The sequence below is a fragment of the Mobula birostris genome, chromosome 9 (assembly GCF_030028105.1).
Source record: "Mobula birostris isolate sMobBir1 chromosome 9, sMobBir1.hap1, whole genome shotgun sequence".
Taxonomy (NCBI): Eukaryota; Metazoa; Chordata; class Chondrichthyes; order Myliobatiformes; family Myliobatidae; genus Mobula; species Mobula birostris.
This window is the reverse complement of record NC_092378.1, coordinates 31,616,512-31,637,975: the sequence shown is the minus strand read 5'-3', so window position 1 is coordinate 31,637,975 and position 21,464 is coordinate 31,616,512. Positions and strand designations below refer to the sequence as shown.

General features: G+C 42.5%; 1 protein-coding gene across 2 annotated transcripts in view; it reads left to right on the top strand.

The window, feature by feature from the left end:
• ttc38 (tetratricopeptide repeat domain 38) overlaps nt 1-21,464 on the top strand; it is a 54,209-nt gene that overhangs the window by 20,154 nt on the left and 12,591 nt on the right. For both annotated transcript variants that reach the window (XM_072269396.1, XM_072269395.1), the window contains 6 exons: nt 917-1,088; nt 10,449-10,622; nt 12,799-12,874; nt 18,016-18,135; nt 18,709-18,768; nt 19,369-19,407. In XM_072269396.1, coding sequence (XP_072125497.1) covers nt 917-1,088; nt 10,449-10,622; nt 12,799-12,874; nt 18,016-18,135; nt 18,709-18,768; nt 19,369-19,407 — 641 coding nt within the window. The remainder of the gene's footprint in view (nt 1-916; nt 1,089-10,448; nt 10,623-12,798; nt 12,875-18,015; nt 18,136-18,708; nt 18,769-19,368; nt 19,408-21,464) is intronic.

The window sequence follows — 21,464 nt, the reverse complement described above, 5'->3', positions numbered from 1 at the left end:
ACAAGTTTACTGATCCATTACTGCTGTCCAAATAATATGGAAACAAATAGGGGGAAAAATAGCTAAACTAGTTTTTTTTTCCCCCAAAGCGAAGCACACTAGGTAGACAGACATTGACTTTCCTTTTATTATATTTCCCAGCTTAAGCTGTCAACATTTTATTTATACCACTGATAAATGCTGCTTCCATTACCTTTTGAAAAATAAAGTCTAAAAGCCAACATTGTTGCTCAACCTGCCAATTCTTACCCTGGAGTTGATTCTCAGCAGTAGAACAGCTGGGAAGTTGCTGATGGAGCTTAACCAGTAAGATCACTGAAAAGAGGATGCTGTCTAAGTTGCATGCCATCTTGGACAATATCTCCCATCCACTACATAATGTACTGGCTGGGCACAGGAGTACATTCAGCCAGAGACTCATTCCTCCGAGATGCAGCACAGAGCGTCATAGGAAGTCATTCCTGCCTGTGGCCATCAAACTTTACAACTCCTCCCTTGGAGGGTCAGACACCCTGAGCCAATAGGCTGGTCCTGGACTTATTTCCTGGCATAATTTACATATTGCTATTTAACTATTTATGGTTTTATTACTATTTATTATTTATGGAGCAACTGTAATGAAAATCCAATTTTCCCCCAGGATCAATAAAGTATGACTATGACTAACATTTTCACAGGAGTCGCAAAATCTGCATGGGTAAATGCCAGCGATTTTGTCTGGAACTGCTAATTAAATTCAGGTTATTAGAGAAATTTACTAGGTGCTGATGGGAAATGTTACTTTATTGCTCATTTTCAAGCTGTTGAGCACTTCCTCAATTTTGCCTCATTATTCTATTGCTTTACTTTTCTTAACTACATAATTTCTCCTTACTAATTGGACACCATCTGTTTTCACCCTCCTTCTCTCCTGCAGTGATGGGGCATGTAATTATAAATGGGCTGGAGCTGATTGGAACAGCACGGTCTGTTTTACTGGATAAGGATCTGGATACTTCAATCAAGAGGATGGTTGAACTTTCAAAGACACAACAGATCACTGAGCGGGAACGTTTACATGTGGAGGCATTGAGGATGTTTGCAAAAGGGTAGGAAGAGTTGCTTTGATAAATATTTCATTTGTAATTAAAATGAAAATCTTATTTTGATGCCCATGACTAACTTTTTTTCCATACGGACCAATGAAAGGGCTGGTCAAGTTTCCATATTAGTGTCGGTGGTACCATCCTCACCACTTACACCACCTGTATTTACATTTGGGATAATCTTTTAGTCTCTGTAAAGCACAACGAAGTTAATGTTAGGGATAGTAACATGGATGCTTTTAAAGTCATCTTAACTTATTAAAATATATCAGTCTACCAGGATCCAAGGTGATATCAGTGATCAGCACAACCCATAAGTGTGTGGGATTGATCATTAAAAGAAAAAATGTGAGTTCCGTATGCAATTTTATTAGTGATAACAATAAAAGAATGTTGTTTCCAACTGTTTTCAGGGTGATTTTATTGGTTAAAGTTTAGAGAGTCCCAGAGCCTTAGGAATTAAGCATTGCTGACCTAAAAAGGAATACTGCAGTGAGCAGAAAACTTTGAGATGTGGTGTATATCGACGGTAGTCACCTGAAAGGGCCCTCAGACCAAAAGCTAATTATGACTATAACCTTCTCCTTTAACAGTAAATCAGATTAGGGATGCAGGTTTCTATACATATATTAACTATCTTTTTATATATTAACCTCCAAAAATATTGCTCCTCAAATATTTGAGAGTGTTCCCTGTACACCCTGGTGAATGAGGTTTGCTGTTTAATTGTTCTTTTGCTTTGTTTCCTTTAACTATTTTGTTTCTTATACATTTCACTAATTGGAGACCATGTAGTTTTCACTGTTCTGTCTCAGTGATGGCGATTTAACCATTAAGAGACAGGAGCTGACTGGAGCTTGCCACTGCTTCATTTATGTGTGCGTGTAGCCTTACAAATGTCTTTGATACATTTCAAAGGCATTCAGCACAACTAACAGCACCAGACCAGGAGGGTCACTGCAATTTGAGCTGACTGATGAACTGGCAGTTCAGGTCTGAGGTACCTTTAGTAATTAGATGCAGGTTTCTGAATGAAAACTGGAAGGAGGCACTGGATATGATATTAAGGCATGCCTGATACTAGTTTGCTCCAGAAAGTAGCTGGTCTAATTATAGTGAGAAAGAAAAGGCAAGGAAATGGTTGAAGCTGTCAAGTTTAAATCTGGGAAAATCATTTTAAATCTAAAAACTCTTGGAGTACAAGGTTCAAATACAGTACTGTTATTGTTCCTTTTCACACCTTGTGGAACATCAGGCGACATTTTTACCGTCTCTGTCACGTTTTGACTTTTTTTTGAGGCCAAGTTGCTAGCTGGACACTCAACCCAGCACAGATAGAAAGTGCGCGAAGAACCAGCGGGATTCGAACCCAGGACCAATCCGTTGCTGATGCCACTACACCATTGGCCAGCGTAAATACAGTATTACACAATCGAGCTTCCGGGTCATTAAGTGTTTCACAAACCTTCAAGTATAATTTACTTTAATTCTTACAATCCACCTTTATGTAAAACTGCCAAACTCGGGCAGATTTAAGTGTCCATTTTCTGCTGTTCATCCAAATTAGCTGACTATCTTATAACAAATAACAACTGGCATGTACTGTATATGGTCCTTCTCGGTCATCTTTCTCAATAGCTCATCTTTCTTTATAACACAATAATAATTTTAAAAAATGGCACATAGAAAATAAGGCAATTAACTAAAAACTGAGTCAAAGAAGTAGCTCTTAATTAACATAGAGCAAAGTGAAAGAGAAAAGCAGTGAGGTATTGGATAAAAATTCAATAGCTCAGGTGGTTGAAGACATTTCTTAGCTATGAAGTAATTAGATTGGGCAGGCTCAGTGGCATGAATTTTGGAGTGCAGATGTTAAATCCAGAGGAAGCTGTAGGGATATGGAGGAGCAAGACCATGGAAATGTTTCCAGGGAAGAAAAGGATGAATGTTTGAAGCCCACCTCAAAATGTAAATCTAGGAACAAACATCCAAGGATTTGGCTGAAGAGAGAAACTTAAAGGCAAGGCTTAATGCAAAATAGTGAAACAGAGAGACTAAGAAGATTTGGGAGGAAATTCCAGATCTTTGACATTCAACCAATTGATGTTTGCTCTGGTAATAGACAAACTAAAATTAAGATTGTGTAAGAGGGCGGAATTGTTGATTCATAAATTCTTAGAAATTCAAGCTGTGGAGTTTCATAGAGGTACTGAAGATTTGGGCCAAGGAGGAATATGAAAACTAGAATGTTAATTTTAAACGCAAACACGAGGAATTCTGCAGATGCTGGAAATTCAAGCAACACACATCAAAGTTGCTGGTTAACGCAGCAGGCCAGGCAGCATCTCTAGGAAGAGGTACAGTTGATGTTTCGGGCCGAGACCCTGTCTCGGCCCGAAACATCAACTGTACCTCTTCCTAGAGATGCTGCGTTCACCAGCAACTTTGATGTGTGTTGGATGTTAATTTTAAAGTTTAGCTGTTTGTTGATCTGAAAGCCATTGTCAATAATCATGGGCAGATGGAAGAATAGGACTTGCTGTATGTTGGGAAGCAGAGTTTTGGATAGAAGTAGGTTAAAAGATAAGAGACCAGGAAATGGGTAGGAAAAATTGTTCAGAGATAACAGCAATGAAACAAGCAAAGGTTTCAGCAGCAGATCTGCTGAAGCATAGAGTGAGGTGATGGAGCAGATAGGTGGACATAAGATCATCTCATTCAGAATTATTCATAAGATATGTCAAGAAGATCTGTATAGCATTACTGCTTTTTAATACTTGTGCTCAGACACACACACACCTCTTGCAATCCACTCTTTCTTGTACTCTCATCATCCTACACACCCTGTAGATGTACCCTGTCTCCTCACAGACCCACACAATTCGTAAAATCGTGCATCAAGTAGAGTTGTAGATTACCCAGGCAGAATATAAGTGGTTTCTCCTCCTGTTTGTGTTAGGAATTACAAAGAGTCAATAACATTTTCCTCATCTGAATGGTCTTTTCATTATTCAGAGGCTCTCCTTTGACCTCGATTCCTTTGCCGGAAGAAACATTTTTTCCGATCAAGTTCCTTAAGAATTTTGTAAATTTCAATGAGACAACCTCTCATTCTTCTGAACTCAAAAGAATACAAACCTGACAAATATGAGAAAATGCAAGACTAGTCTATTGAACCTTTCCTCATATGGCGAACCAGTCTAATGAATTTTCATTGTACTCCCTTCTATCAAGTAGATCCTTTGTGGGGTAAGGAGTCCAAAGGTGTCTACAATCCTGCAGCTGCAGTGTCATTGCAGTAAAGCATCTTCACTCCTTAAACCCGTTGTGCTAAAAGTCAGTATACTGTTTGCCTTTCTCAATAACCTTCACCAACATTGTGATACTGTCAGTTGTATTGTTGATGCATCTATTAAATCAATAGTCCTTAAACTATGCCTGTGGCTGAATCTGGTTCAATTAATTTTTCTGGTCATCACCCCAATAACTGCTTTTTTGAAAAAAAAACTGCATGGATCAAATTAATAAGCCTTAAATAAATTCTTTGGAAATCCATATAAATTTGACCATGCACACCAGAAAGTGTGCTGGGCATACAGCAAATTTTAGCAAGGACCGGCTATAACTACTTGAAATGATCTTGTGGGAGGGAGCTAAACGACAATGTGACCTTGACCTTTCGTGGAGAGAACAGATAAGACACAACAGGAGAGCTGGCACAAAGATCTCGGTGCAGCAGTTCACTATCACCATGACGACAGCCCCAGAACACCTGAGTCTAAACCAGAAGCTACGGTGAGGCCAGCCAATCAAACACAAGAAGTAAATGAGCCAATTCAGCAGAATGCTCTGCAACAGATCCACATCATTCTTAAATGAAATCGTTGTTCTTTCCAAGCATCCCCTCATTAAGCCTTCACACAAAAAAAACATATATATTTAAATCAAATATATTGAAATGTGATTGGATGAGTATTCTCATGTTCCTCCCATAGATAAAATTACCTGTTTGAAATGCTAAAAGAGCCACTGTGCTTTTCAGGAAATATAAGATTAGATAGCATTGAGATAAAAACCTAGGACAAATTCCCAAGTAAATGTAGGAAACGTAGTCTCTTGCAGGCCAGCAAAACCGCTTCAAAAGAATATTTAGCAATAGCATTGCCGCTATTAGAGTCGGGTCGTAACAAAAAGCAGCAAGGTTTTTTTTCCCATTGAAAGAGTTTATTAAGCAATGCATGATATGTGCAGGGGGCTACACAAGCCCTGAAATGCAGGACTGTTTTGAAACAGTGAGTCTATCAGCAAGCACAGTTACAAGAACAATAGGAGGAGATGAATGACAATTTGTTGCCGTAATTTCAAAGAGATTTTTGCTTTGTATGAGAGTTAAAACACCGGTACGTCAGTTACTTGTGTTCATCTGTAGTACTCACAAGTTGTCAAGAGTTACTCAGGCTGCAGTGTATGAAAGGTACTACTACAGAGGTAGATGTGTTTTACAAATGTCTTGCAGAACACACCAACATCTTACTGTAAAGCTAAAAAGGCTGAAGTGTGTTAAATCTGACAAGCAAGGAACATGACATGGAAAAATACTGGGTTGATAGATAAAATTAACGGCCCTGAAAACACAGTCCTAGCAAAAATCTATTGTATTACAAATTGCTTTGTAGAAAGTCACCAGACATCAACAAAATTATTCCAACTTTAGTGTCCATGGTAAATTTAATCTGTTCTCGCACGCTCAACCATAGACAATTCCAAAGTTATTTGGATGAAATTGAAGTACTGCACAGTGACATGATCTTGCACAGAGCCATCACATTAAGTAGTGCTCAAAAGCATTTAGAGTTGTATACCAAAATCAACACATCAAAACGTTAGAAAAATGTAGGCCAGTGAAAGAATTTTTTATGGTCATTTCTCAGGTAAGTTACATTTTCAACTGATCACAACATTAAATTATGGGACAAAGGAGAGCTAATCTGAGATTATATAGCTTTGTGAAATGGTTCCAAATAAAGCTGTATCTGTTTGGTTAAAAAGTAGCTGGTTGAGAAAAAACGCAAAACTTGCAGCACAGAGACTTACAAATAAACAATATTATGGGTAATATTGCCAAAAGCAAGATTCATGACTTCCCTGTGTTTATCTGCAGGGATTGTGCTTTGCTGTCTCCCAGACTTCGTACTACTGTTAAGTGAGTTACAAACAGATAAATCACATAGAGTTTCAGAGTACAATTCTTCTAGCCAAGGAGAATGATTACACATTTATTAATGACCCTTTTGTTTAAAAAAAAGTTGAAGGACTCTGCAAAATTTATTAAACTATTCATGATGCACATGACAACAAACTATGTGCAGAGAAACAGGATTGTGTTCAAGTAGTGAGTCTGGAAGCAAGCGCTTCATTAGAAGGATAAATAGTAAGTCAGCAGCCAAGTGCAGAGAAAACACTTCCTGTAATTGTAGAACATTCACTGACTACATTTTTGAATGGATTATAGAAATGAATACATCTTTTAAGATTGAATTTTGAAGTTTTCTCATTTCAGGAGTATATTTTGGCTTTCATTAGTATTTGACATTCTCACTCTATTAAAAACCAGTCAATAAAGTACATCAAATGTCCACTTTCTGTATGCATTAATGCAATTGGATTATAATACTATGTACATTCAAATTCACATTAAATTATTAGGTACTAATTTTTTTTTCTTGAAGCACCTTTATAAAAGTGCTTAAAATATACACTTGAATTAAATATTTGGAATAAAAACATCAATTTGAATGACAAAATCCGTGGACCCCAGGTTGGCAACCCCTGCCTTAAAAAGAAGCAGAGCTAAAGCTAGCCTGTGTAAATGTGTCACATTAGATACACAGATTCTTCTAAAGTCAGGGTAAGTCTATTTCAAATCGGGAAACAGCTTCATGTGGAATGAGTGCATACAAGAGTCACATCAGCCTTTCAACTTTCTGAATGTTGAGAGATTTTCCACACAATGTGGTTAGAGAATTGGAATTGCGTCTTTCGTCGCTTTCAAAATCAATTATTATAGGATTCCTCCGTCTTCATCATCATTCCTGCATTTTCACTTTGCTCATCATTAAACATAAATTCCTATACTAAATTGCCATTTTCTTGGGGCTTTCATCGAGGGTCTTTTTACACACCAGGCACATCTTTCCCTCTCCCCCCCCCCCCCACCAACCTTCTGCTTTCCACAGGGATCGTTCCCTATGCGACTCCCTTGTCCATTCGTCCCGCCCCACTGATCTCCTTCCTGGCATTTATCCTTGCAAGCGAAACAAGTGCTACACGTGCCCCTACACCTCCTCCGTCACTACCATTCAGGGCCCCAAACAGTCCTTCCAGGTGAGGCGACACTTCACCTGTGACTCTGTTGGGGTCATCTACTGTATCCGGTGCTCCCGGTGTGGCACCCTGTATATCGGTAAGACCCGACAGAGATTGGGAGACCTTTGCTGCATCCACCAGAAAAAGAGGGATCTCCCAGCAGGCACCCATTTTAATTCCAAATCCCATTCCCATTCCAATATGTCAATCCATGGCCTCCTCTACTGTTGCAATGAGGCCACACTCAGGTTGGAGGAGCAACACCTTGTATTCCATCTGGGTAGCCTCCAACCTGATGGCATGTACATCGATTTTTTGAACTTCCGGTAATGCCCCTCCTTCTCCATTCCCCATTCCCTTTTCCCTCCCTCACCTTATCTCCTTGCTTGCTCATCACCTTCCTCTGGTGCTCCTCCCCCTTTTCTTTCTTCCATGGCTTCTGTCCTCTCCTATTAGATTCCCCCTTCTCCAGCCCTGTACCCCTCTCACCAATCAACTTCCCTTTATTTCACCCCTCCCCTACCCACCCCACCCCTTCTGCTTTCACCGGTCACCTTGTGCTTCTTCCACCCCTCTCCCTCTATTTTACTCTTGACTCCTCATCTTTCTCCAGTCCTGATGAAGGCTCTCGGCCCAAAACGTCAACTGTACTTTTTTCCATAAGAGGGTACCTGGCCTGCAGAATTCCTCCAACACTTTGTGTCACTTAGATTTCCAGCATCTGCGCATTTTCTCTTGCTTATGCTTACTGCATTTCATTCTCAGCTCTCCACAGGCAAGTTCATGCTTTAAAGCCATCATGCGTATCACAGAATTCTCATTGCAGCACAATTCATGAAAGCTCAATCCACAAGACATATTCTGGTACCAGTTAAGTATAGCATGAGCAATCACATGAATGACATTGTCTCTTCCTCGTGCTTTCTTTTCATTTTAGTTACTTATTCTGTGTTGTCGTTAGTACTGCCTGGAGCTTGGGAATGGATTCTTCAATTCTGTATGTGATGTGTTACTCTAAAATATGACAGCCCTTTTTGTCAAGGACAGCTCTGCACTTATTTAGATGCGAGAGTCTGCAAATGCTGGAAATCTGGAGCTGCACACAAAATGCTAAGTCTGTGGTCCCCAACCACCGGGCCGCGGACTGGTACCGGGCCGCAAGGAAACGATATGATTTGGCGATAAGAGTCAGCTGCACCTTTCCTCATTCCCTGTCACGCCCACTGTCGAGCTTGAACGCACGCGAGGTCATTAACAGCGCGTCATCCATGTCGGCGCAGGAAGAAGATCAACTCCTCGAGCTTGCAAATGACGGCGGGCTAAAAAGCATGTTTGACATAACATCTCTGCCGGCATTCTGGATCAAAGTCAAGGCTAAGTATCCTGAGATAGCCAGGAAAGCACTGAAAACGTTGCTATCTCTGCAAATGAATGCAAAGAAAACTAAATTGCGGAATAGACTGGACATAAGGAACCCCCCTTCGTGTATTGCTGTCTCCCATCACTCCTCGATAGGACCGTCTTGTTGCAGGAAAACAAGCCCAGGGCTCCCACTGATTCAGCGATATTGGTGTGTTGCAATGATTTTATATGTTCATACGGGGAAAATATGTGCTGTGTGTTTAATATCCAGACGTTACTTAAAATGTTATGATGCTATTGACTTATATAGCCATAACAATTACAGCATGGAAGCAGACGATCTCTGCACTTCCAGTCCGTACCGAACGCTACCCTCACCTAGTCCCACCGACCTGCACTCAGCCCATAACCCTCCATTCCTTTCCTGTCCATATACCTATTCAATTTTTCTTTAAATGATAATACCGAACCTGCCTCTACCACTTCTACTGGAAGTTCATTCAACACTTACTTCAAGCTCCCCTGATAATTGACATCGCTATATTCATGCGAGGAAAATATGCACTGTGTGTTTAATATTAAATTCGTTAGATAAACCCTTTTAGAAATGAAATTGAATGTATTACCCACTTATCACCTATATTGCGTTCGTGATTAACACCCCCCAAAACAGAATTGCCAAAAACGATTTGTAGAAAAAAATCAGTACGTACTGATGTGCAGTGGTGCCCGCGCAAGGCTTCATGGTCATTGTAGTCTATCTTGGGGTAAACCCAATGTATTTGACTGCTACTCTTGTTCGTTGGCAACCCTACCACCCCCCCCCCCCCCACCCCAGTCGGCCGGTCTGCAAGAATATTGTCAATATGAAACCGGTCCGCAGTGCGAAAAAGGTTAAGGACCTCCGTGCTAGAGAAACTCAGTGGGTCAGGCAGCATCTATGGAAGGAACTGGACAGTCAACATTTTGGCTTGAGACCCTTCTGCAGTTACTTATAAGGCAGCTCAGGCTTTATCTTAATTTCTTGAACTTTTTCTTTCATTCAGGTAACTGGGTGCACCTTTAGTTTCTTGGCCCATTTCCACTCATGCATCAACTTTCCTAACTTCCTCTAACCAGTGTATTATGTGGGATGAGTGGAATCCATCAGTATCTTGTCCATGTCCTGAAATCCACGTGCAGCATTCCAAAAGCAAAATTAACATCTGTGAGGTTAGAATTCGATGCTGGCATAGAGAAGGAAATGGTATATTTTTCCAAGGAGGCCACTGGAGTGTTAAAAATTTTAAACCCTAATAGTTCTGCAGTGGTCATTTTCTGCCAGCTCTAAAAGGCAATGCTTCCCTGTAAACAAGGGTGAAACTTATGTGAGGGTTCCCCTCTTTATCACCCATAACTGGTGAAGCTGCTGCACAAGGTAGGGAGAAGTAAGTAAGAGCCTCTGGTGAATTCACTTCCTGTATTCAGCAACAGATAAAACTCGTGCTGTCTGAAAAATGTGAACATTAATAAAGCTGATGTTCAGTGAAATGTTGAACATACAGTCAAAGTAAATTTACAATTTTGGAATCATCAATGAAAGTAATTTATACACTTAAGAATTGTGCTAACATTCTTTTGACATGTTTTGTTTAGGTCTCTTCCTAAAGCATGTGACACCTGGGAACAGATACTTTTGAACCAGCCAACTGATATGCTGGCATTGAAATTAGCACATGATTCCTATTTTTATCTGGGATATCAGACACAGATGAGAGATTCTATTGCGCGGGTCCTTCCTCACTGGACACCAAAAATTCCACTCTATGGGTAGGTACTTTGTTTTTTGGGATCAGCAAGCACTAAGAGATAAAATTCACCATCGATATCTTCTTAATAGCTTTTCATTCGTGTGGCTTTATTAAACTGTGAGGAAAGATAGAAAGAAATGGCTCAAATATTGTATTTGAAATATAGTTATTTTGGGCTTTTTCAGCAATATCTGTAAATAATAGAAATTGTGCATTGGAAGTTGAGAGAGATGATATCACTTACAGTCACCCCCCCCCCCCCCCAGGTCGTTGAATAACCATTCTTATCTCAGCATCTTTGAGAAGAAAGGATAGCTTTACCCTGTTAAGTGTTCACTTGCAGTCAGCTAAAGGGTCAGTTCTTTGGACTGATGCTAACAGCTTCCAAGCAGCCGGCCAACCACATAGCCTGACATTGCAAAAGCTTTGTAGGAAAGAACTACAGCCTAGGCTCCTGGTGCTACTGCACATTGAGGGGCTGGGCCAACATGCAACAACCTGCAAGCAGTTTGCTTTTACAGCATCTGAGACTGAATCATTACTGGCGAGGACGTATTCTTGGCCTCGACAAGGTGAGCTGTAAGCACTCATTTCTGTGGCTGCTTCTAAGATTCTCTTCCAAGGGAGAGCGTTGAATTGCTCGATGCAGCAATTATCTTTCATTGCAATGTATTTATACTGTTTGTTTTAAGAATAATGTTTATTTTTGGGGAAACAGAACTTGGAATTTTTATGAAGTACCTGAATAAATCCAGAGTTGGCAGGGACAGGACTTGTTAACCATGTAGAAGGGTTCTATAAATAGACCATCAACCATTATAGGCTAGGGTACCACAGTCTGATCTTCTCTTGCCTTGATGAGACAAGAACTAGTTGGCATAAATTTAAAGTAAAAGGTTTAATAGGAATCTGAGAGGCAGTTTCTTCATGCAGAGGCCGGTCAGTATATGGAACAAACCGCCAGAGGAAGTGGTTGATGTGGTACATTAACAACATTTATAAGGTACTTTGACAGATACTTGGGTAGCAAAGGCTGGGGGCCAGTTGCAGGCAAGTGGGATTGGATGAGAATATTGGCCAACGTAGATCAGTTGGGTTGAAAGACCTGTTTCCATGCTGTATAACTCTACAACTCTAAGACTTGATATTAAGAAAAGCTTTGTTTCACAAAGATGTTACAAAAATACAGTGGTGGCACTGAAGAATTATAATTACAAGGTTATGTGAAAGACACTACCTCCAAGGTCCCAATGCAGCTTCTCCAGAGTAGTAAAGACCACTAGGAGAAAAAAAAAGATTGCATCTTTCCAAGGCTGGAGGAAAGAGGCAAAAAGGCAGATTTCTTGCATTGCATGGTAAAGTGCCATGGACAAGAAGTGAGTGGTGGGGATAGAATCATGAAGGGAATGGCCTCTTTGAAACTGAAAGGGAAGGAGGTGGGCAATATCTATGGTGGTGGAATCTTACTGAAGTTGGGGAAATCACAACGGATTATCTGTTGAATCTAGTGGTTGGAAGGGTGGAAGACAAGGACCAGAGAACTCTGTCATTGGTCTAGTCCAGAGGAAGAGAGGGTGAGAGCAAAGATATGGGAAGTAGATGCTGTTCAAGGGCTCTGTGTCCAGTATGGCAGAGGGCAAGCCACGGGTCAGGAAGAAGGAAGCCGTTTCAGAGACTTCTGTGTCACTGGAGACAGAGGAATTTGAGAGTGGAAAGGAATCCTTGCAGAGGCAGTGTAGGAGAATGTAAAGATACCTGTGGAAGTCTGCATGCTGGCCTCAAACATCTATTGTAAACCACTCTACTGAAGTGGAGGCATAAAGTTAAGAAAGACAAAGTCAGAGGTGTACTATGTGAGTTGAGAGCAGGGTCAAAATTGGCAGAGAAAGTAAGAATATTTTATATGTAATTAGCAGCATTATTTAAATTCAGTGTCGTTAATGAAGTTTTGAAAAAATATTGGGATAAATTTTCATCTTCTGGAACACTTAAAAATGAGCAATAACAAGTCATCGGTCACTTTTTCATTTTTCCTAATGTTTTATTGCTATCGTTAACCTGATTTCAGCAAACCTGGAAAAGAAATGTTTGAGTGAGGAACATAACTGTGAGCAATTTATGATATAATAAAGAGGCTATCAGGATTAGTTTACATTGCTTTGTGTCAATAAGCTTTGTGTGTTTTCTCAATGTAGCTATTTGAAAGGAATGTACTCGTTTGGGCTGGTGGAGACAAACTTTTACAATCTGGCAGAAAAAACAGCCAAGGAGGTAAGTGATAACTAAATGTCTTTTTATTGTACTACCAACTGTCCAGTTGCTCTTATCATGCCTGTCTCTCAGAGAGAGACAGCTGTGGCAGGTAGTGAAATGAAAGAGAGGCTGCACAGTGAGCTGAAACGTCTACTTTTGGACCCACTCTTTATTGGGGTTGAAAGTTTCAGTGGTGAAAAGCATGCCAGTGTACTGATCAGATCTAGGTATTGAAGGCTGGGTGAAGATGAGAGCTGCTATCATGGCAGCTCACAGCTCCTGAAACCTGGGTTCAACCCTGACCTTGAGTGTCATCCCTGTAGAGTTTGCCTGTTCTCCCCGTAATTGTGTGGGTTCCTCGAGCTGCCCTGGTTTCCTCTCACATCCCAAGACTCAGGTTGGTTAGTAAAATTGCCACCAAAGTGTAGCCAATTGGTAGAATATGGCAGGAAGTTGATGGGAAAGTGAGGAAAGTAAGTTAGATTAGTGGACGATTTGTGTAAATGAGCATTTTTTCCCCCTGTTTTCTGACTCTTAATACTGTTATACAATTGTTATGAGTAACACACACAAAGGTGCTGGAGGAACTCAGCAGGTCCGGCAGCATCTGTGGAAAGAAATAACGAGTTGATGTTTTGGTTTGAGACTCATCATCAGGACCCTTAATTCAGTCTCAGTCTGAAATGTGATCTCTTGATTCTCACCAATGTCGAGGAGACCCCCACCAAGAACACCAATGTAGAGGAGACCCCCATCAGGAACACCAATGTAGAGGAGACCCCCACCAGGAACACCAATGTCGAGAAGACCCCGATCAGGAGCACCAATGTAGAGGAGACCCCCACCAGGAACACCAGTGTAGAGGAGACTCCACCAGGAACACCAGTGTAGAGGAGACCCCATCAGGAACACCAGTGTAGAGGAGACCCCATCAGGAACACCAACGTAGAGGAGACCCCATCAGGAACGCCAACGTAGAGGAGACCCCATCAGGAACACCAACGTAGAGGAGACCCCATTAGGAGCGCTAACGTAGAGGAGACCCCATCAGGAGTGCCAACGTAGAGGAGACCTGATCAGGAGCGCCAACGTAGAGGAGACCCCATCAGGAGTGCCAACGTAGAGGAAACCTGATCAGGAACACCAGGGTAGAGGAGACCCCATCAGGAACACCAGTGTAGAGGAGACCCCCATCAGGAACACCAGTGTAGAGGCGACCCTATCAGGAACACCAATGTAGAGGAGACCCCATCAGCTACACCAGTGTGGAGGAGACCCCATCAGCTACACCAGCGGTTCCCAACCACCGGGCCGCAGAGCATGCCCTACCGGGCCGCGAGGAAGCAATATGATTTGGTCAGCTGCACCTTTCCTCATTCCCTGTCACGGCCACTGATCAGCCATTACGCATGCGAGGTCATGACCCGCACATCATCCGTGTCAGGGCGGGAAGGCGATGAACTCCTCGAGCTTGCAAATGACGACGGGCTGAGAAGTATGTTTGACATAACATCTCTGTCGGCATTTTGGATCAAAGTCAAGGCTAAATATCCTGAGATAGCCACGAAAGCACCGAAAACGTTGCTTTCATTTCCAACATTTTTCTGCGAAGCGGAGTTTTCTGCAATGAATGCAATGAAAACTAAACTGCGGAATAGACTGGACATAAGGAATCCTCTTCGAGTATCGTTGTCTCCCATCACCCCTCGATGGCACCATCTTGTTGCAGGGAAACAAGCCCAGGGCTCCCACTGATTCAGCGATATTGGTGCGTTGCAATGATTTTATATGTTCATACGGGGAAAATATGTGCTGTGCGTTTAATATCCAAATATTACTTAAAATGTTATGATGCTAGTGACTTATATAACCGTATAACAATTACAGTATGGAAACAGGCCATCTCTGCCCTTCTAGTCCGTGCCGAACGCTACTCACCTAGTCCCGCTGACCTGCACTCAGCCCATAACCCTCCATTCCTTTCCTGTCCAGATACCTATCCAATTTTTCTTTAAATGATCATATTGAACCTGCTTCTGCCACTTCTACTGGAAGTTCGTTCAACACTTCAAGCTCCCCTGATAATTGACTTATCATTATATCCATGCGAGGAAAATATGCGCTGTGTGTTTAATATTAAATTCATTAGATAAACCCTTTTAGAAACAAAATTGAGTGTATTACCCACTTACCGGTAGTGATTAACACCCCCACGAACAGAATCGCCAAAAAGGATTTGCTTGGGGGGGGGTGGTGAGGAAGAGGAATCAGCAGGTCACGACGCGCATGCGCATTGGTGCCCACGCAAGGCTTCATGGTCATTGTAGTCTATTGGTAAACAACACATTTGACTGCTACTCTTGTTCGTTGGCAACACTACCACCCCCCCCCCACCCCAGTTGGCCGGTCCGCAAGAATATTGTCAATATTAAACCGGTCCACAGTGCAAAAAAGGTTGGGGACCCCTGAGCTACACCAATGTAGAGGAGACCTGATCAGGAACACCAATGTAGAGGAGACCCCATCAGGAACACCAATGTAGAGGAGACCCCATCAGGATCGCCAACGTAGAGGAGACCCCATCAGGAACGCCAGCGTAGAAGAGACCCCATCAGGAGCGCCAACGTAGAGGAGACCCCATCAGGAGCGCCAACGTAGAGGAGACCCCATCAGGAGCGCCAATGTAGAGGAGACCCCATCAGCTACACCAGTGCAGAGGAGACCCCCATCAGGAACACCAATGCAGAGGAGACCCCATCAGCTACACCAGTGCAGAGGAGATCCCCATCAGGAACACCAATGTAGAGGAGACCCCATCAGGAGTGCCAACGTAGAGGAGACCCCATCAGGAGCGCCAGTGTAGAGGAGACCCCATCAGCTACACCAGTGCAGAGGAGACCCCCATCAGGTACACCAGTGCAGAGGAGACCCCCATCAGGAACACCAATGTAGAGGAGATCCCATCAGGAGCACCTTTTCTACCTTGGTGACACCATCATAAATTGGGGGACCACTTTGTCAAGCACCTCCACTCCATCCGCCAAAAACAGAACTTCCTGGTGGGGTGGACAAACATTTTAATTCCGACTCCCATTCCCATTCTGACATGTTTGGCCATGGCCTTCTCTTGTGCCACAGTGAGGCCACCCTCAGGGTGGAGGAGCAACACCTTATATTCCAAAACTCTCAAATGTTCCATATCCTCAATCTGTTGGCATGAATATCGATTTCTCCTTCTGGTTTAAAAAAAAATCCCTCTCCTTCCACTCTTCTTCTGTTCCTTACTCTAGCCTCTTATCTCTTCTCACCTACCTATCACCCTTCCCCCCCCCCCCCCCACCCCGGGTCCCCTTTCTCCTGTGGTCCACTCTCCTCTCCTATCAGATTCTTTCTTCTCCAGTCCTCCACCATTCCCATCCGCCTGGCGTCACTTTTCACTCCTTCCCCTCCCTCCTAATTATTCTGGCATCTTTCCCCCTTCCTTTCCAGTCCTGATGAAGGGTCTTGGCCTGAAACGTTGACTGTTTACTGTGCTGCCTGGCCTGCTGAGTTCCTCCAGCATTTGCTGTGTGTTGTTTTGGATTCCCAGCATCTGCAGACCTCCTCCTCTTTATTATTGGTTTAACATTTTTTTTACAGCAATCTGAACAGGAACCAGGCAGTTAACAAACATTGGTCTTTGCATGATTATGTGCATATCTCACATAATTTTGACTGAAAATTCAGCGGAGTAAAACTTTATTGTTGTAATACCTGACTATGCAAGTTTAACGTAAGTGTGGTCTCAGGAGTAGTTTGGATTGTCTTGTCAAAGAGAGTAGCACTCCACCCCTCTCGACGGGACTACGCATGTAAATTCAAGAGCATGCTCACCAAAATGTAAAAATACCTGTTGTGGTGTTGTATACATTAGGATGAACATACAGTACATCTTGCACCAGAAGCCTGTCACTTGTCTATAATCCTGGTGTTCTCTGTTTGGAATGAATAGTGGTTACTTTCTTTCACATCCTGTTTTTCCTCCTCCTTTTCCAGGCTGAAGGAATGACATGGGCCTGAGTAAAGAAATTTATTTTTCATTGAAATATGCATGTTGACTCCTTTATATGAAAGGGCATTTTCAGCATGTTTTGCAGGGTTAAAGGTCACCATGCTTCTCTCCCCGTTCTGTGCATAGCAGGCAAGCTACTAATGATGTGGAAGCAAAATCTGCCTAATTGATATGGGTGATCTTGATAGGTTTTCATTAATATTTAAATAAAGCTTCAGTTTGCTCAACAGATTCTGCTTGTACTGAGAGCAGTGGTGAATGTAACTGCTGGGTTCGTGAGACCTGCACCTCAAACGGTTCAGTTTATTGTCAGGGGAAGTACACAGTACGCAACCTGAAATAATTGTCTTCACAGACGTCCACGAGAAACAGAACCCAGAAATAATGAACGACAGAAAAACGTTAGAACCCCAAAGCCCCTTCTCCCCTCCCCCACACAAGCTGCAGCATCAATGCAGCAACCTCTCCCCCCACCCCCCGTTTCAGCAAGAAGTGTCAGTACCCACCAGGCAACAGCAAAGCACCCGTGATCTGCAGTCAACAACAACTGTTGTTTTCCCGACAGTTCGACATGCCACAGGCTCTCTCTCTCACAAGGCACAGAGAGACAGCCCCCATTTTCACAGCGAAAGGGGAGACTGACAGTCGCTATTACGATATTACAGTCTGCCACGTCGCTTTTCCATACATCCGCTACAGTAAAATCCTGAGGTTCCATCTCCCTCGACTCCTCAGTCAGCAAGAACCGGCCCGAAATCAGTCATCTGCAGGGCCACACCCCAGAAGCATCATCTTCCAACTCGTACCTGGAGAATGTCGGAGAACGGTCAGGTGATGAGCTCCAGGAACAGGAACTCATCAGCTGTTTAAAAAAACAAAAAAAAAACAGTTTGAGCACCACTTGCAGATCAGGACCTCGATAGAACCCCACCCACCTTGAAAAGGTAAAAAAAGAGATGTCAAAGAGAGGAATTAAGCTGTTTTTTCGCAGATGAGCTCAGAGAGCCAGCTAATTGGCACCATCTTAACTCTGCCCAGCTAGGGAACATGACGCAAAAGGAAATCTACAGTATGAACTGTTATTCTATCTTTTCTCCCCCCTTCAAAGGGATTAGCTTTGAACCCGACTGATGCCTGGTCTGTTCATTCCCTTGCACATGTGCATGAGATGCGTGCAGATGTGGATGGAGGATTGAGGTTTATGGAAGAGACAGAAAAAAACTGGAAGGTAAGCAGCAGAAGTTGAAGCAAAAGTAAGTAAATCCTGATCCAGCTCATAAATGTAATTCGGGCAGCAAAGTGTTAAGTTAGCACACTGCACCGTGGAATGGAAGGATTTTAGATGACTGCTATTCCTGGAAGGTTATTTTTGTTTATTTGTTTGGTCTTCCCATGGGTCAGCGAGCCGACGGAAAAGCTGTCGACATGGTATTAATGTAGTATGCTTTCTATTATGTACATTGGAAAGGAAACTTTATGCTTTTCTTTGCAACCAGGTGTCTGATAGCAGGGATAAAACTAATATAGTTACCTCTAAGCAGCTGACCCCGGCATACCGGTTTGGTGAAATTTTATTGTGACATCCTGATCCTGTTGTCATCCAATAACTAATAGAAATCAAACCTGAATAAATAAGACAGTACCAATTTTGTTTAAGTGCTGGTTCAAGATTAATCCTCTCAGAGATGAGAATAGGTGGGCTCTCTTTGCTGTCGGATAACAAATAGCACGAACAAGGCAGAACATGCCTTTAATTTATGGAAATACATTAACAGCTATTGCCTTTTTAATTTATTCACAGGATTCTGACATGCTTGCTTGCCATAATTACTGGCACTGGGCACTCTACCATATTGAAAAGGTTTGTGTCGTGATGCTTGTCTCTCAAGTGGTGAAAGACCTGGACTTTTGCTTCTCTTGTTAATCATAATCTCACAGTGGAGTCCACTCGCTGATTTTCAAGGATGAGGCATAAGAAATAAAAATATTGAATTGGTGAAATAATAAGTGTTTTCCGAAGTTAAGTTTTAGATCTGGTCTTGAGGCATAGTTTGAGGTTATAGCTGCACTGCCTCTTGTCTGGGCTGTACAATACTTGAAAGGCTTGATATCTGCAGTAGTTCAATTTATTAAGCTAGTGAGGGGGATTGTTAGTTGCTGGGAAAAAAAATGCCAGTCTCCCCACTAGCATAATAAGGGGAGCTACCATGGTCAGTCACGTTCATACTTTCCATTTAGCAACTGGTGTGTTTAAATTCTGCTCCACGTAACATGGGCTGATATTTATGGAGATGAGGTTGGAAATCAGCTGTGGTTTTACTGAGTGACAGAGCAGACCCAAGTAGTCACGTGGCCATTTTTTGCTTCTATTTCTTATTTTTGCTCTTACGGACACCTCAGTTGGGTTTATATCCTTAATCTTCAATAAAATTTACTTCATGTTGGTGTCCTTCTCCTGCAGGGTGAATATGAAGCAGCTCTCACATTCTATGATGACTATGTGAGTATAAACTAATTAAAGAGTCTGTGCAAATACTTTTAGTTCCAAATCCCATTCCTGTTCCTGTTCTGACATGTCAATCCATGGCCTCCTCTTGTATCAAGATGAGGCCACCCTCAGGGTGGAGGAGCAACACCTCATCTTCCATCTGGGTAGCCTCCAACCTGATGCTACGAATATCAATTTCTCCTCCCCCACATTCCCCACTCTGACCTTTCACTTCTTCTCACCGGCCTATTACTTACCCCTGGATCCCCTCCTCCTTCCCTTTCTCCTATTGTCCACTCTCCAATCAGATGCCTTCTCCTCCAGCCCTTGACCTTCCCACCCACCTGGCTTCACCTACAACCTTCCAGCTAGCCTCTTTCCCCTCCCCCTACCCTTTTATTCTTGCATCTTCCCTCTTTCCTTCTTCGTCCTGAAGAAGGGTCTCAGCCCGAAAAGTTGACTGTTTACACTTTTTCATTGATGCTGCCTGACCTGCTGAGTTCCTCCAGCGTTTTGTGTGTGTGTGTGTTACTTTATAGCTGGTTTATTTTACAGGGTATATCGCTGTTCTAATCTTTTTACTTAAATATTTACTCAGGATTATGTCCTGCAGTTGGATATTTCAGTAGTCCGTGTGCACTTTTTGTTCGAGGTACTGTTCCTTTATCAATGTAAACATTAGTGAATTGAATTTATCTGGCACTTTCAGTCTTAGCTTTGTAAAGTACTGAGAAGCTCCATCTGCTTTTCTTGATCTTTGGATCTTTGTATGTGCTTAATGCTGATATATTTAGATGCATGTAATCTAGCAATGTATAAAAACTGTGGCTTAGAAATATTTTTCGGCATGATTTGCAAGGACTAAGGAGCTAATCTGTGCCATTTGGATGAATCCTTGATTGCCAAATCCTGTAGTACTTGAGGACCAAAGTTTTGGCTCTGCTGATCATCCATTACCAATGCACGGTGAATAATATGGTGAAGCCAAGTGTAGAAGCTGTGTGAGTGGTGGAGAAATGGACAAGTGAACTGGAGGTGTTAGAAGGTCTATGAGGAGAACGATGATCAGTAATATGGGTTAGGGAGATGAAAGGAAATGTCCAGTGATCAGAAGTTGGAAGGTTGATAGTAGGATTATCAGACTAAATAGAAGGGCTGTGCCTTAGCAGAGAAAAGGCAGCCAAAAATGACAAGCCTGCAGGAAACATTCAGAGATTGGGAACTGTGGTGAGGGATGGATGTTCAGTGTCCTGAAATCAGACTTTGGAAATAAGGAGGAAACCAGAGAGAGGACTGGCCAGAGTACCTGGAGGTTTGCCCTAAAGGCAGGGCGGAACTGGAGATCAAGGGTTAAATTAGGGGTATACTGTTGTGATCAAAACCTGTCAGAGATCAGAAATTAGGGGTGGGTTATCATTGAAAGACCTAGGGATGAAGGGACATTGGTAGTGGATCAAAGGAGAGCGTATGAATTTAAAATAAATCTACTTGGGCCAGGTCCCCAGAGTTAAGCTGACAGCTTCTATTGGAGGCTTTGTTTACGTTACACTGCTGTGAATCTGAAAACATTGCAGATCTGGGAGTCAACAAAAATGGTCAGTCTTTGGAATAATATTGTTGGTTTCTGGGCAAAGCTTCCCTGGACCATGTGTTGGAGTGGCAACTGCACCATCAACGCAGGAATGACCTTCATCTTGGGCAGCCTGTCAGATTTTGAGGGTAATACAATTGACCAGGAAATGGATGCTCTCATGTTCCCCTCTGGAAGTAAGAACTTTTCAGAAAGCAGAGAACTCATGAAGAAGCAACTCCAAGCATGACTGGATTTCCAGACCATTGGTCTTTAAAAATTCCATTGCTCTTCATATGTGACGTCAACCAGTGCATTTCCCCACGATCCCTTGGGCGTTCCTTGTTGATCGATACCTCATCTGCCTGTCTCATGCTTCTCACTTACTTTTCCATCCTGGCCATTTACGCTCTACACTCTCAGTCCTGATTTAGGGTCTCGACTCAAAAGGTAACCACCTCTTTGCCCCCAACAGATGCTGCCTGACCTGCTGAGTTCT